This window comes from Mastomys coucha, unplaced genomic scaffold, assembly GCF_008632895.1.
Source record: "Mastomys coucha isolate ucsf_1 unplaced genomic scaffold, UCSF_Mcou_1 pScaffold14, whole genome shotgun sequence".
Lineage (NCBI taxonomy): Eukaryota > Metazoa > Chordata > Mammalia > Rodentia > Muridae > Mastomys > Mastomys coucha.
In genome coordinates this window covers 113,274,981-113,290,718 of record NW_022196896.1, presented here as the reverse complement: position 1 = coordinate 113,290,718, position 15,738 = coordinate 113,274,981, and the positions used below count along the sequence as shown (strand labels likewise).

At 44.6% G+C, this 15,738-nt stretch overlaps 1 protein-coding gene across 3 annotated transcripts in view; it reads right to left on the bottom strand.

The window, feature by feature from the left end:
- Atg16l1 (autophagy related 16 like 1) overlaps positions 1–15,551 on the bottom strand; it is a 35,586-nt gene extending 20,035 nt beyond the window's left edge. For 2 of the 3 annotated variants that reach the window (XM_031368320.1, XM_031368321.1), the window contains exons 1-6: positions 15,244–15,550; positions 11,422–11,515; positions 6,743–6,848; positions 6,007–6,080; positions 5,061–5,312; positions 976–1,041 (exon numbers count right to left, since the gene is read on the bottom strand). In XM_031368320.1, coding sequence (XP_031224180.1) covers positions 976–1,041; positions 5,061–5,312; positions 6,007–6,080; positions 6,743–6,848; positions 11,422–11,515; positions 15,244–15,358 — 707 coding nt within the window. In that variant the 5' untranslated portion in view covers positions 15,359–15,550. Of the gene's footprint in view, positions 1–975; positions 1,042–5,060; positions 5,313–6,006; positions 6,081–6,742; positions 6,849–11,421; positions 11,516–15,243 lie in introns of all 3 variants that reach the window. The other variant, XM_031368322.1, reaches the window with a different exon arrangement.
- Positions 15,552–15,738: the final 187 nt, after the last annotated feature.

Genomic DNA, 15,738 nt, shown 5'->3' with positions numbered 1-15,738 from the left:
GAAAGAAAGAAAGAAAAAACTTGTAAGTTTATTTATGTATGTTTAGCCTGCACGTATGTAGGCATGATGCTGGGTGTCTGAGGAGGTCAGAAGAGGGCACTAGATCCTGTAGCTGGAGATAAATGGCTGTGAGCCACCATGTGGGTCCTGGGAACTGAACCCGGGTGCTCAGCAAGAACAAGTGCTTTAACTGCGGAGCCCTCTCAGCCCCAGGAGCCAATGCACATTTAAGTAACAGTGGGCTGAAGCTAACATATTCCAGCAGAAAACCCATCATGAATCAGAGCAGAGGACTGAAACACCCATCATGTCACAGACCTTCCAGTACCAGGCTCTCCATCTCCACTAGCAGGTGGACTAAGGGGAGCCGATTCAATTTCATTTCTTTTTGCAGAGATTGCTGACCTCACTGATGTTGAAAAAACTGGACAAACTTCCACTAAGGTGACAGGCCAGGAGAGTAAGAGACTGAAGGCACTGCACTGATTACATGACCACGGGCCCGATGAAGGAAAGGCCAATGATCCAAGTGTCTAAGAAACGGTAAGGCAGCTCTGTGTGCAGGCAGTTAGTCATGAACAGCTGACTGATGTCAACAAGAAAAAGTTCTTGGAAAGTAATTTAGGGATATATCCAAAAGTCCTAAGTTAACACATATTACTTTAAAAATTTCATCACAAGTAACTGATTTTGAATACCGTCTAAGACCATTTTCAGTACATTATTTCTAAGTGCAACAAGAAGCCACCAGAGTAAAATTAACTGAAGTGGTCATGTGCATGCTACCTTTTCACTGGTGATAATATATTTTTATTTTCTGCCTTTAATATTTTTAACTTTGGGCTGCAGTTGTAATTCCAATCCCTAATACCTCCCCATAGTAAAATAACACTTTTTTTTTTAGCTTTTAAAGAAATAAAACCACAAAAAAAAAACATTAAGAGCATAGTTTTGATTAATTTCTTTAATACTTACTGTTCAACAGGTAGAGGTTCCTTTGCTGCTTCTGCAAGCTCCTTCTGCAGCCGTGCCTGACGCCTCCTGTTTGCAAAAATGAAATGAACAAGCAAATCATAAAATTTTGCCTGCTTATGAAATCACCATGCTTCTTTCACTCTCAAAAAACTTTTAGTTCTGAAGGTATATTTGAATATTTAGTTTAGGACTGCAGATGGCTCAGTAGGTAAGAGTGCTCACTGCCACAAGCATGAGGATCTGAGTTCAGATCCCAGCATCTACATAAAAGGCCCAGCACAACGCATGCCTATAACCCCTGTGGGAGTGCAGACAGGAGGATCTCTGGGGCTTGCTTGTGTTCAGTGCACCTAACTTCAGGTTCAGTGAGCAAGTCACAGCGCAGTACACCTGCGTGGACTCATGCCCCTCCCCACACTAAGGAGTGTTTAAGCCTTTTCAAGCAACAGCTAGTATGGCCAAAGACACCCAAATTCCACCCTAAACACTAACGAGAGTCCCCACAATAAAAAGGCTCCAGGGCCAGTTAAAAGGTTTGTGCCACCAAGCCTAATGATCAAAGGTAGATCCCTTGTGGGAGCCACTTGTGAACTGTGCTCTCTCTCTCACACACAAAAGAAAACCGGCCTGCAGAGAACCGAGGCTGCCTACAACAAAAAGGTGCTTCAAGTTGATCCCAGGGCTAGTTATGGGTGACTTAGCTTCCTGAAGTAAACTATCTTATTAACCCAGCCACAAAACAAAAACAAGAAACCCAGTGACTCTCAGTCTGCGGACGGACGCCCAAGTCTTATGTTATCTCTAGGTGACCCGGGCTACCTAAGGAAAAGCAAATATCATCTATTTAGCTACACACAGTCCAAAGATGTGGGGTCTACTAACACCAAGGGACAACTGCATCCCTGTTCCTAAGTAAGGTACTCTAAAATCCTTGGACAGCTGAAGTGTACAGAACTGTAACTAAGACCAGGCAGTGTTGTGGCTTGGACGCAGCACTAAGGGGTCAGAATCATGGCTCCCTACTTTTTAGCTAAGGTTGCCTGTTCCCTTCTTTGGCAATTAATTGTACTTCTCTGTGAAGGACTTCAAGCCCACACTGGAATTCTAGTACTGGCTTTGTTACATTTTGTGTGCAAACGGGAACTGCAAGGGGCTCATGTGTGGAGGAAAGAGAACTTGTAAGAGTTGGGTTTTCTTCCACCGTGTGGGTCCCAGGGATCAAACACAGGTCATCATTCTTGGCAGCAGTGTCTCTGAGTGGTAAGCTGTCTTGCTAGCCCCCTAGCACTACTTTTGAGCTACAATAAAAAACTGTTGGAAAAAAAAATTAAAGCCCCTAATTCTCTAATGTAGAAAATTCTCTAATGTAGAAAAGTTATCTAAATGGCTTATTAGAATCTTGGAAAGGAACAAGGAAGGCTGTTGTCTTAGGGGTGTCTTTTATATTTTACCACTGTAAAGAATGAAAATTAAGTATTACAATTTATCAAGACAGTCTTATACCTGGATTTGGGTGTAGCACTATCTTAGAAGGGCCTTCTCCTTTCTCCAGCCTAAATTCTATTCTGTATGGTGAGAAAAAAACACTGAAGGGGAGAGGGCACAGGGCACCTCAGTGCTTCTCTGCTAGTCTGGATGTCCTCTGAATGCGTTTTTTACATAACTATTGTGCTGGGCTATGGGGAAGATAATCTACCATGGAGGCAGACCAGGAACAACCATCTCCAGTCAGTGTGACTGAACAACCCAAGCCAACCAACACTACTAGAAGCAAGAAGAAGAGAGTAGCAAACAAGGCTGGGCTAGCAGAAAGGGCGCAAGAGAGCACGTCTATCCAGCTCACTTTCCAGGGTGCATACCTACAGTTACATGATGCCTCTTCCAGATCCCCAGGGGTTCTCATGACCCTAACTCTGTCCAAGAAAGCTAAGGCATAAGCTAAACCATCTTATATAAATCCACATACAAAGATGGCTCATTTTTCCTCAGTAGAAGTTTCAGGGGCTCAGAGTATGGCAGTTGTCCATCATGTGTAAGGCCTATAGGTTCAGCCCTTAGTTACACAAGAAAACTCCAGAAAGGTAGAAAAGATAAAAACAAGAAACAAATATGTAAGCAAGCAAACAGAAAACAGCATCTCATCAACCCCAAATAAAAGAAGAACACTTCACCTGGAAGTCAGCCAGGCCTGGCCTATAAAGCTAGTTCTAGGACACTGAGAACTACACAGAAAGACCATCTCTTAAAAAATAAAATAAACTACCTGGGCCGGAGAGATGGCATTTCTGGTGTGCAGGCATTCACGTAGACTGAGTGCATACACGTAGAATACATAGGTAACTAAGTATTTTTAAAAACCAAACCAACCAACCAACCAACCAACCAGACCCCTTAATGTCTTCATGAAATTCCACTGTTCGTGTGCCTAAGTCAGAACTTAAATATGAGGATCTAATTTTCTTCACTGTGAATCATGTGCCACCTTGACTAACCATTTGTGAATGAATTTTTCCTACTTCCTTGGGATGAAGGCCAACAAGTGGCTAATCCAAAGCAGTCGTCCAGCACTTGGAACACACTTGTCTCCTAACTTTTCTGTCATCTTCACAGGCCACAGCCACTGCTGCTTGTCATTCCTGCCACTTCCCAATACTGCATCAGAAGACTTTATTTTAAAAGAGCATTTCGAGCCTAGTGGATGGAGTTGATTGCTGTGTAAGTTTGATTCTCTGAGTTTGGTTTCCTGACACCTACATAAAGGGGAGAACTGATTTCAGTGTTCTCCAATGTCCACACATGCACTGTGGTATGTGCTTTTACCTTCCCTACTTGTGTGTGCATACACAAGAACTCACTCACAGTGATGAAATAAAGAGCATTTCTTTTTTTTCTTTTTTCTTTTTTGTTTTCTCGAGATAGGGTTTCTCTGTATAGTCCTGGCTGTCCTGGCCTGGAACTCACTCTGTAGACCAGGCTGGCCTCCAACTCAGAAATCTGCCTACCTCTGCCTCCCAAGTGCTGGGATTAAAGGCGTGCACCACCACTGCCTGGCTTCAAGAGCATTTCTTAATTTGCTGTTCTCTGATGTTAAGAAATCTAACAATTTTACTGTCACTCTTTGATTTTATGGCTGGAAAGTTCCTTAATATTCCTATTTAGGAACCCTTCCTAAAATAATCAGCATTCTTTTGCTTTCTAAGATGACCTCTAGGACATAATCTTTCCACTACTGTATGCGACATGGCAGGGCAGGCCCTGACCACGAGTCCTCAGAATGTATCCCTAACAGCACGAATTACAGTTCTGTTCTGACTGAGCTACAGGCGGAGCCTTTCCAGATAGATGTATTTAATGTGGTCTTGTTGTTTGAATGGAAGTATGTGTTAGTCTTGATCATGATATATAGTCAGCACCTGTGTGTGTTCTAAATTCCTGCATGTCACACAGATACAAATTTCTAACATGTAGGATAGGAAGCTTCCCCATTAAAACAAGTGTTGGATACTGGTCAGACAGGTGTTCTTTTTAAAAGCTTTGTTGTTCTGGATTTATGAGGTTTTTAATCAAGATTTAGTAGAATAGTATTAACTGAATGGTTTCAAAATTCCTTTTTCAATGTAATGCATTCAACTGACACCCCAGTGGCCCATCTTTTAATTCCTTGCATAAGTCCTACAGACTTTGCCATATTAAAAACACTAACAATGAATTTAGGAGTCTCACTTTTAAAATCCTGAGATTAAGCTATAGCTTATGTCCTAGAGGTCACCTTCTAGGTCTTCTTACTTGCAGACTGGGATTTCTGTCTAGGTCTGAACAGCTTCATGAAATTGAGAGGTAGGAGGGACACGCACCAGAGACATGCCACTAGAACAGTGTGGTCCTAACAGTGCACCCCCCAATCAGCTGCAGATGGCCTTGCAAATGCCAAGTTTCTGATTCCCACATTTCTACTTTAGTGTTTTCTAGCTCATGACTCCTCTACCACCACTACCACCTGACAGCTACCAGGCAGGTTTTTCTTTTCAGAGCCAGGTTCCTCTCTACCAACCCCAGAGTCCACTAACTGCAGCTAGATGTCCCACCTGGAGTCCTTCTCATTCTCTGCATTGAGGCGATTGGCTTCTTGGGCCTTCTCAGCCATCCACCTGGTGACCAGTTCCTGGTTCTCCTCAGTAGTTTTCCTCAGTTTCTCTTCTAGGGCAGTAAAAGTAATCTGCAGGGCATCATACTCATCCTTCAGGGTCTGGTTGGCTACCTCGAGGTCCTGCAGTTTGGTGCGCAAGTCCAGGCAGTTTGTCTCCAGGTCAGAGATGGTCTGTAAGTACTCTGCAATCCTGAAAGCACAATTTGAGAGGAGCTCTCCCTCATCAGAATGCTGCAACCACAGCCAGAGCACCTGGCGAGCACCGCTGAGCAAGCAGCAGTGGCAACATTGGCCACCACACCTGGCCCATCTAGCTCCTTGGTATGCGGAACAGGTCAATAACAAAGACCCAGGATGAAGCGCCTACTGACCACAAACGGCCAGTAATAGTAGTTTTTGGAAAAACAGAACCCGGGGGAAGGGGAAACTCTAGGCATTTCCCAAGTGGCAAAGGGCCTTGCAAGGGTCTCTCCACAGCACTAAATCTGAGTCTGTGGGTTTTTTTTTTTGTCTGCCAAAGTTCTTGGTAGTAAACAATCTTTGTGCTTACAAATGTATCTTCCAGCACCCAACAGGCGTGTGCTTCACCACTGTGGCCCTCCCTCTAGTGGCAGACCCTGGTGACTGCATACAGTGCTCACAGAGAACTGAGAATGCCATCGGGTAGGTGGTGTACAGCACCTAGGAGCCCAAAGGCATCACCCTTGCTCTTCTTAGAAAAGAGCGTCAGGTTGCAAGTACTAGAATACAATTCTTGCTGAGAGCAGGGTGGCTCCCAGCTGCCACCAGCCCTGCTCTGACTAGCACGGCGCGGTACGGCACGGCACGGCAGAGATGTGTGACCCAACAGCCAGACCCCCCCAGGACACATGGTCTCTACTTACTTTGCTTCATTCAGCTGTATCTCCTTGTCCTTCTGCTGCATTTGGTTATTCAGGTCAATCACCAACTGAGCTAACTGGGAGATAAGTAATATTCTTGTAAAGAAGAGGCTTTTGAATCTCAACCACATAATGGGTTACTATTTCCTTCATTTTTAAGAGAGAAGGCCTGCCTGTGAGTTGGGTAAAGTTTAAAGAAAAGGGATATGGTTGCAAAGCAGGCAGAAGGCCTGTGAGGCTACGTCTGCTGCCTCTTACCGAGCATCTTGGTTGGCTTTGAGGTCTGTACAGAGGAAGCCGTCTACGCTTCCACCTTGTGGCTGACTCAGCTGAACACAGTAAAGGCATTTTCTAATCTAAGACCAGAAACTAGAGTACAACACTCACCCTCAGACTGATATCTGGGGGTTCACACTAAAAGTCAATGTATCAGGAAGACTTTTAGGGGGCCACATAGTAAAAGTTTTTCTCTTCAAGACTTCCCTACCATTTTCCTTTGCTGCTGTTAAGGAGCAGTGCTCTTTGGCTCACCACTGCAAACAGGCCTCATGCTGCTTGGTGGTTTCCTCTGTTGTATCTTACCCTAGGCTGCCTGTTGACCTATCTCCCACCCTACCCCCTGCCTCATGGAGAGTTTGTAATGTCAAATTAGACCAGATTACTGTAAAATTTCACGTCAGTGGTTGTTTTCCTGCCTCTTCTCAGAGGGCCCTGCAAAGAAAAGAGGGGCTTTCTTTACCTCCCCACGTTTCTTGTGCAGTTCAGTCAGCTCTTCCTGGTGTTTGATCCTCAACTGGGCCATTTCTTGTAGCTGACTATCATTCCATGCACCATCATGTCCAGGACTAAATCACCATCAGCCACACAAAGACAACATGCAAAAAAGGACAGTGAAATCAAGAATCAGACTCCATACCTTTCTGACTAGGCAATAAATCACTAACTGCAGAATTAATCCTGCACAATCTACCAAACCATTCTGGTATCTGAAACAGTGGCAAATCTTGAGCCATTATGGGTAGAAAGGAGACTGGTGGTGGTAAACTAAACACAAGCACAGCTCCCAGTCAGCTCAGGAACAAAGACCGGGCTTCTGAATAAAATGTAGGTGAACAGCCAACACGCCCACTCACTCCACGTATTGCATCCCAGCCCTGTGCCAGGTACTGCTGGTTTTGTCAAGAAAGGAAGGAGGGGGCACAGAACTCTGTTCTCAGGTATCTGACAATTAATGAAAAGCAGATGGGCAAAATCAAGTAGTGTGTGAAGCTACATGTTACAAAGAAAACACAAGCGAGGAGAGAATCAGGGTAGAAAAGTCTGGGTTTCACTAAGGTGACCAGAAAGAAACAGGGGGCAACACATGTACTCACCCCTAACTAGAGACGGGTCTAGAGGGGACTGCACACTACAGACCTGGACACTACAGTGTCAGTGAAGGGGAACAAGAATCAAGACTTAGTAAGAAACATTATGCTGAGCCTCCCACTCCCCTGGACTGTAGGGAGGCATTCACTCACCGATGAAGGGTTTTAGCAGTCTGGGAGGGGGAGTATAGGGCAGGAGCAGAAACAGTGAGACCAATTAGCAGGACATTGGGTAACTCTACTACAGAAGGTAGCTCACACTGCAGCAGTGCCACTAGAGACAGTCTAGACCCACTCTGAAATGTGGATGTGGGGAACAAAAGGCTGGCAGGAAGCAGGGATAACTCAGGGCTTGGAATCTGAGCAACCAGCAAACCAGGTATGATGAACTGCATGGCAAGCCTTGGAGAAGGAAAGTGTCTACTCTTGAACAGGAGGGTTCTGTTATGGCCACCCACACGAACAGCTCACGGGTAAGGCCAGCACACAGATGTGCAGAAAGCTACAGGAGTACAGGATACCACAACAATGATTCTGTTTGGGAAACTTTGTCAGATATTTGATATTATCTCAGAAACAAGACTATAATGAAAACCAGTGAGAGGCTCTAAATTACAAAGGTAGAAGGGTGGATGGGCAGAGATAGAAGTTAATCAGTTAACAACTGCTAGCAAAACAAACTATGTGGAAACCCAGACTTAAACCCCACAACAACAGACCTCCAGGGCCACTAACCCTGATTACAGAAATATCTGGACTCAAGCCCAAACAGATCCAGAAGTGACCATTTCTCCTCAAAGAATGACTGCCAGCCCCAAAGATCTCGTCTCCAAAGCTCAACGGAGAACAAAAGCCCAACCACACAATAGCTCTGCTCTGGTGTGGTCACATATATCCTGACAAATGCTACCTGCTCCCAGTAGCCGAAGGCCCAGGGTCCCAGAATCTGGCTCTTCATTCTCTGTTCATTTCAGAGATTCTGCAAAATTCTAGCTGACTACAACTGAAGAAAGGTTCTTGGCAGGAGCTAGATCTTCATTCGTAGTGCCTCTGAGCTGAAAAAGGGATGGAAAAAGGGAAGGAGGCCGGACAGTAATTAGAACCCACACTGACCGGGCCGCTCCTTGGGATTTAGGATACAGTGCAAAATGAGAGAGGTGCCTGTAATTTCAACTGGAGGCAGGAGCTCTGTGAGTTCGAAGCCAGCCTTTTCTACAGATGGGAGTTCCAGGACAGCCTAGCATAGTAATATCACATAACTCAAACACCTACTTATACTTGGGATTTTTATCATACATCTAAGCATAAGTATTCATTTATCTCACCCTTTTAGGCAACTGGATACGTCCCTAATTGTAGATCAAGAAGTAGAAACCAGCAGACAAAAAAGTTCACTACCCTGTATAAAGTCATCCTTAATGACTGAGTGATTAGAAAGTATCTCACCAAATCTTTCCCCAAATGCATAGCAGCATAGAATGTACAAAACATCCAATGTATTCTAGCCTATGGGCTAGCATTCAACACAGTCTCATGAAATGAAAGAAGGAAATCAAGTCATTCCTCACACGTGGTTAGGAGGGGTTGGAAAGAGTTACAGGGAGGGCTTCTAGGACGGTGGACTGCAGACAACAACAACAGGCTGTGGAGACTTGCAGATAGAAACAGCACCCATAATTGCTAGGGACAAGGCAAGAAGGGACAGGCCACACCCCTGCTTTGGGACCAGTGACTTCCTTCCACTCACAATGAGAACACAAGAGTGCTCACCTTCTGTGAGCACTCTTAACACATTTCCAAGCAAACATTTCTTTGTGTACCAGCTTGGCTTGGCTTCTGTCCCCCTAAGTGGATTTATTAACTCTCACTTCTGCATCCCCAGTGCCTGGCCATACTATAATCAAAAGTCTAAAGTGAGACTCTAGCCATCGTTCAGGAATGAAAAGAAAGATAGTGGCAAAATAAATGTAAACCACTGGACAGAAGCAGGAGTCTGAGGTAAAGACTCAAGAGCGCGAGTGGATATGGGAGGGAAAGAGTCCCTGGGAAGAGGAACTCCAGACAACTTGTGGAAAGGACAGCAGCAATGGAAATAAGGCACTCAGGAGGACCGGCTCATTATGGATGTTTGTGGGAAAAGACAGACTTCCAGTAAAACAACCACTTGAGTAAAATCCAGACAATTACCCCCTCCCAAGCAAATCAACTTGTTGATGATACAGGCACACAGTCACTGAGCTGACTGCTTTCAGCAACTGGACACAAGCTGGGGTCATTTGAGAAGAGGAAACCTCAACTGAAAAAGGGTCCCTGTAAGGAAATATAGTGGGCATTCTGATTAATGATTTAGGGCCTAGCCTCACCATGAGTGGTGACAACCCTAGGCAGGTAGTCCTGGTGTATATAAGAAAACAAGCTGAGTGAGCCATGGGGAGTGGTGTTCCTCAATGACCTCTGCTGCAGTTGCTGCCAGCAGGTTCCTGTCCTGCCCAGGTACCTATGTTTGTTTCCCTCGATGATGTACTGTAATTAGGATGTATTAGCCAAACAAACCCTTTCTTCCACTAGTTGCTTTTGATTATAATCTTTACGATAGAAACTGAAATCTAATTAGGGACAGTTGCCAAGAGCTTACTGGCAGTCCAAGAGTGCTGTCAAACTTGGGAGGCAGAGGCATGCAGATCTCTGAGTTCGAGGACAGCCTGGTCTACAGAGTGAATTCTAGGACAACCAGGGTTACACAGAGAAACCTTGTCTCAAAAGAAACCAAAGAGCTTACCCAGACAGAAATCTAATCTTTTCGCTGACTGAATTTAGAGAACAAGGTAAAGCTGCATTTCCTGTAATGACGACTAAGCAGATCATTGTTAAATAATATCTTAAACATGATTCCTCAGGCCACACAGGCAGGATCTCCTGAATTATGATTAGACAAAAAGCTATGTGTGTGGAAGATGCATTCATAGGCACAAGTAAATGGCAGGGCACATGCCTCATTTCTGGTTTTGTTTTTAAAACCTTAAGCTACCTACCTTGTTCTTAACTATCACTAGGTGTCAACATGTAAAAAGAGTATATAGATTTTTGATTAAGAATGGGCACTGCTCCTACACAAACTACCAACTATGCAAACATCACAACAGCAGGGAGAGGACAGAAAGACCGTGAACTCCATTTGCACTAGAGCATGACTTTCCAGTAAGGCCCAGTAAACAAATCAAACATTCATGGGTATTTGTCAGGACTTACCTTTCCCATTATTGCATACTGCTAGTTTCCCAATCTAGCTCTTAAAAGAAAAAAAAAGCCTGTTGTAACCTGCTAATTTGATTTCACAAGCTAAAGCTGAAAAACACTAGGCTAAAAGGATCAAACAGACCAGTACTATAATAACTATAATAAAGGCAATCTGTTTATTTGTCAGTTAATCATGTTTTATCAAGGCTCTGGAAGACTACTCAACTGTTTCTGATCATTCAACTTTTCCCCCCCTTTAAAGACAGGGTCACACTATGTTGCTTAGCTAGCTTGGAACCTGCTATGTAGATCATTAACTTCAGACTTAGAGATCTGCCTGTCTCCATCTCCCAAGTGCTGGAATTACAGGTGCGCAACACCAGACATAGCTCCTTGGTTATTCAAAAAGGAAAAAAACCCAGTGGATTTGAAGAGACACTGACATAGGTACCAAATGTGAACAGAGCTTGAGACCCTTCTCAACCTGATAATACTGTACTATCTGACAAGGCTTCTAAAAGAGTGTGTGTGTTCTGAACAACCATTTTAGTTACATGATTTTAGGAGTTGTGATTTGAAGGGAACTGAGACAAACGGGGCTAGAAAACAGTATCTGTTGGTGGTAACTGAGCAGGGCATGCTGGTGTGCGCCTATAATCCCAGCATCAGGGAAGCTGAAGAAGGATCACTACAAGTTCAAGACTAGCCTAGGCTATAGTGTGGGGCCCTGCCTAAATAAATATGCGTGTGTGGGGGGAACGAGAACATAAGACAAGCTCCAAATAAAATGTACAACAGATTTGTTTCAGAATACCTTATTTCATGCCTATTTGGTATGTCATGCTTTTCAGCTTGTAGTTTCTGGGTCAATACTGAATGAAGATCTGACTTTTCCAGCAACTTGGTATCTGTATATATAAAAAGAAAAAAAAAAGCTATTATTGTATCATGCACATATCTTACAAAGTTTGGAACCAGAGAAACACAGGATGTCCTGAGCATGTGTCATCATTACTAGGTGTTAAACTATGTTTGTGGTAGGCTTTGCCAGATGTTGTAGCCATCTAGGAACTGCTCAGATGCTTCTGGCCTGAGCTTGCGAAGTCGAACTACACAAACCCATGGACACACACCTGGAAGAAGGACCCCTATAGAGAAAATTAAAACAGCTTACTTTATTATTTTCCACCTTTGGAGTAGGAACAAAACACCATGCACCACAGCAAAATAAAATGCTAAGTATTATAAAACTTTATTGATGAATTTAACTACTTTTTAGATCAGAGCACTGAGAAAAGCAGAAAGTCTAAGGGACTGGAAATAAACATTGGAGCCAACACAGGAAAAAGGATGAAATATTTAGCCTTTATTATTAATAATAATAATAATTATTATTATTATTATTTTGAGACAGGGTTTCCCTGTGTAGTCCAGTCTGTCCTGTTTGTACACCACCAGGCTGTCCTCGAACTCATAGATCCGCCAGCCTCTGCCTCTCAAGTGCTTGGATTAAAGGTGTAAATGTAAAATATTTAGACTTTTTATTGGCAAGAGTGAAATAAGAGACTGTAAAAGCAGGCAGTTACATGAAAAAGTTGAATCAGAAAGATGTCAAAGACCATTGTGAGGCTTGCTCAGGAAATTGTATGGAGGGTTAAGTTTGAACTCTATAGGAGAGACTTTGGCAGTAAAACAGTTCTTTGTGCCCATATGAGATGGTAAATAGTTTAGGAATTCAAAAGAACAGGCAGGGCTTGAAAGATGTAGTCAGATTCAAAATGCACAGTCCAATAAGGTCTGACTGAGGGGGCTATGAAGGGGTAGAAATGGGGAAGATCCCTAAACAAAAGGTCACAGCCTATAGTCCCTATAACAAAAAGCAAATTAACAATGAGGAAACGAGACAGTCTACTCATGTGGGGCCATGCAAAATACACAACTGAGGTGAGACAGTGAGGTTTAAGATTCTCTTTCCCAGTATCTAGTTTTCCCCGGTTATTTGATGAGATTACTATGGGGAGAATGTGGAACAAGTGTAGTTCAGTGGAGAGTATAGTCTAGCATGCTTTGGGCTCGAGGGTACAGTATTGCCAAAAGAAAAAAAAATTTCAGCTGGTAAAAGTTCTTATACTTGAAGGAGAACTGGGAGTCAAAGGACAGTTCTGAATCAGGGGCAATGCCTTCAATCTCAGCATGCTGTAGGCTTCAAGAGAGCCTGAGTTGGAGGCCCGTCCGGGTTACAAAGAGATCCAGCTTCACAAAATAAAGCACCACATTCTGAGTTCCAGCATCACTAAGCAGAACAAGAAACTGACCAGGGGAACCTCGTACAGCTTTGAAGGTGGTCACACACCTGAAACGCAAACAAAGCGGGGCCTGGGGATAGTCCCACTTCCCCTTAAAGTGGAAGTGTAGGGAACTTTTTCCTGCATTTGATGAAGTTTAGGAAGGAGTGGTTTCTTGAAGAGCATGACAAAAAGAGGGCATCATTCAGTTTCACCACAGATGGACAGCTTGGGAGAAGGGTGGGTAGGGCCTTTAAAGGACACCAAGCATTTAAGAGGGCTCCTTCATACAGGTTTTCTCCTACAAAGAAGGATCAACAAAGAAGCCTACACCTACCCAAGGCCTCTTTTCATGTTTCTCTTCAGACTCAGACAAGAACACAAGGGAGATGGTCAGAAATGACCAGCTTGAGAAGGCTAGAATGAACTAGGTCATAGTCAAACTAGAAAACGTATGACCAATGCCCTGGCCTAGGAAGAAAGATATAAGGAAGCAAAGGTTGTCTGTCCAACCTGCTCCATGGGCCTCTCATATTGTGTTCTCTTCTCCTGACTCCTCAGTTATTACTTGACTGACTGAAGACCAGCCAGACCTTACATTCTATCCAGCACCTTCCCTAAACTGACAAACACTAGCATATAACAACCTAAAGTAGGGTGGACAGTAGGATTAGTTTCCTAAATTACAGCTTTATAGTCTATCTAGTGCCTTCCTTAGCCTAGCAAGTGCAGAGATCCCACCCTCCAAAGTCTACAAACATGGAACCGTCTTTCTTCTGTGGTTGCTGTAGGATGTCCCAGACTCCCCTGCTCCGAGTAGATAGTATTACTTAAAGACCTGATCACCTGAAATTCACCTCAGCTCATCCCTCCAGAATAGTACTGCTTGGAAAGAATCTTCATTATTTAAAATACTTCCCAGCTCTGGTTGTTCAGATGGTGTGTGACACTCTCCTATCCAGTTTTGAAATTAAAAAAAAAAATCAAAACAAAACAAAAATGATTAAGCAGATGGTGTTTAATGCCCGAATATACACTGAATTCTTATGAAGCAGACAGGGCATATCTTCACTCTCATTTGAAAGATGCGCCAAACCAGAAAAGTGAAAAGGTCTGTAAGGATCTAGTGAGGTCTCTGACCCAATCTGACTTTTAACCACATTTTCTTCTAAAGAGAAACAAGAATGGAACCCCTAAAAGATGTAAGCAGATTCCTGGGCTACAATAATAGCCATTGCTCTCTGAGTACAAGGGAGCAACACACCAAAGACAACATCCCTTTTCTGCTCTCTCCTTTTCAAGGGCTAAGTGCAGCAAAAGGACCATTCCTCGGGAGATTCAACAAGGGCGAATGCACAAGTGTCTTAAAACTAAAGTCGAATTTCAGCCCCAACGTTAATCCACACTGCAACTTAGTCATTGTTGGCCTTGGTGCTTCATAAAATTTAAGATGAAATAATACATGCCAATTACTTAAAGTGCTCAAATGTGCGTGCAAAGCCGAGCCACTTAGGAAGGATAAAAAAGGTGTGGAACTATCTTCTGCCACTTATACTGGCTTAATTAGTCTGGGGTGTTTTTTATTTTCAAGTACACCCCCAGATGATTCTAATGTGCAAATAGCTACTGATTTATCTCAGTCAGACGCAAACAGCAGTGTTACTATTTCGAGTCCCATCATCCGCAAAAACTTAGGAAGACTTTGCCCAGGTTATCTCAGGAAGCAGATGGGACCTCAGGGTCGAGGAGTGTCAACTTTTTCCTTCAGTTGTCAAACAGACTGGCAAAATACGAGGTGCGAAAATGCTAATGAGAACCTTAAGAATACAAAAGACACTTTCGATCCTTAAAATCGCCAAAGAGCGGCGAAGAAACCACTACTTTCTCACCTAAGGCTTTCAATAATTGCAAGTAATCCAATGGACATATCATAAAACTCAAATATGTACAAACAATATGGAGAGGCCCGAGAAGTCAAAAACCACAGCACTCCAAAGAGAACGTCCACCTCTCAAGTTAATGCTCAAAGGCAATATCCGTCTTGAACTCGATCACTTAAACAAGATATTTTTGGAGCCTGACGACCTAAGTGCATCGGCGCCGACTGGGTTGTCGAGATTTACAACCACAAAGGATGCCTGTGGAAAGACCTTGGAAGGGGAACCCTCCATGATCCCGCCCAAGGTTTAAGTCAAAGAAGGAAGGTAAGCAATGAAAGGGCTTGGGGCGTGCGGGGCGCAAGGTCCACGCCGAGGCCGCCATGCGCGCGGGCGGAGCCGGGGGTTCTGCCTGGGCTTCTCGCTGCCACGCCGCGTTCCACTCCCCGCCCCGGGCCCGCGCGTGCGGCTCACACTGCAGAATGATCTCCTCGAACGCCTGCCTCTGCAGTCGGTCCCGGCGCCTCAGTTCCTCCGCGATGTGACGCTTCCAGCGGGGAAAGTCTGCGGCGCGGAGGCCCGACGACATGCCGAATGCTGCCCCGGCGCCTCAGGGCGGCCGATCCGCGCCGACACCGGGGCTGCAGGCTGCAGCGTGCCGCGAGCCGCGAGCGAACAGAAGCCGGCCGCCGGAACCTCACTTCCTCTCACCGGCCACCCCGGAGGCTATCCGGGAAGACTTTCCGGTCTCTCTGACGGAAATGATTTGGGAGAAGGCCGGAAGGTCCGCCTCGTCGTCTGACGTCGTAGGCTGCGCGCAAGCTCACCGGAGACGTCGCGGGACGCTCTCAAATGACGCAATCTTGAAGCCGGAAGCGGCGGCGATGAGAGGCAGCCGCTGGGAGGCACCCTGTCTTCGCGGAAGGAGACAGGAAACTGGGTGTTTTTGTCCAGAGGTGTCTGTTTCCT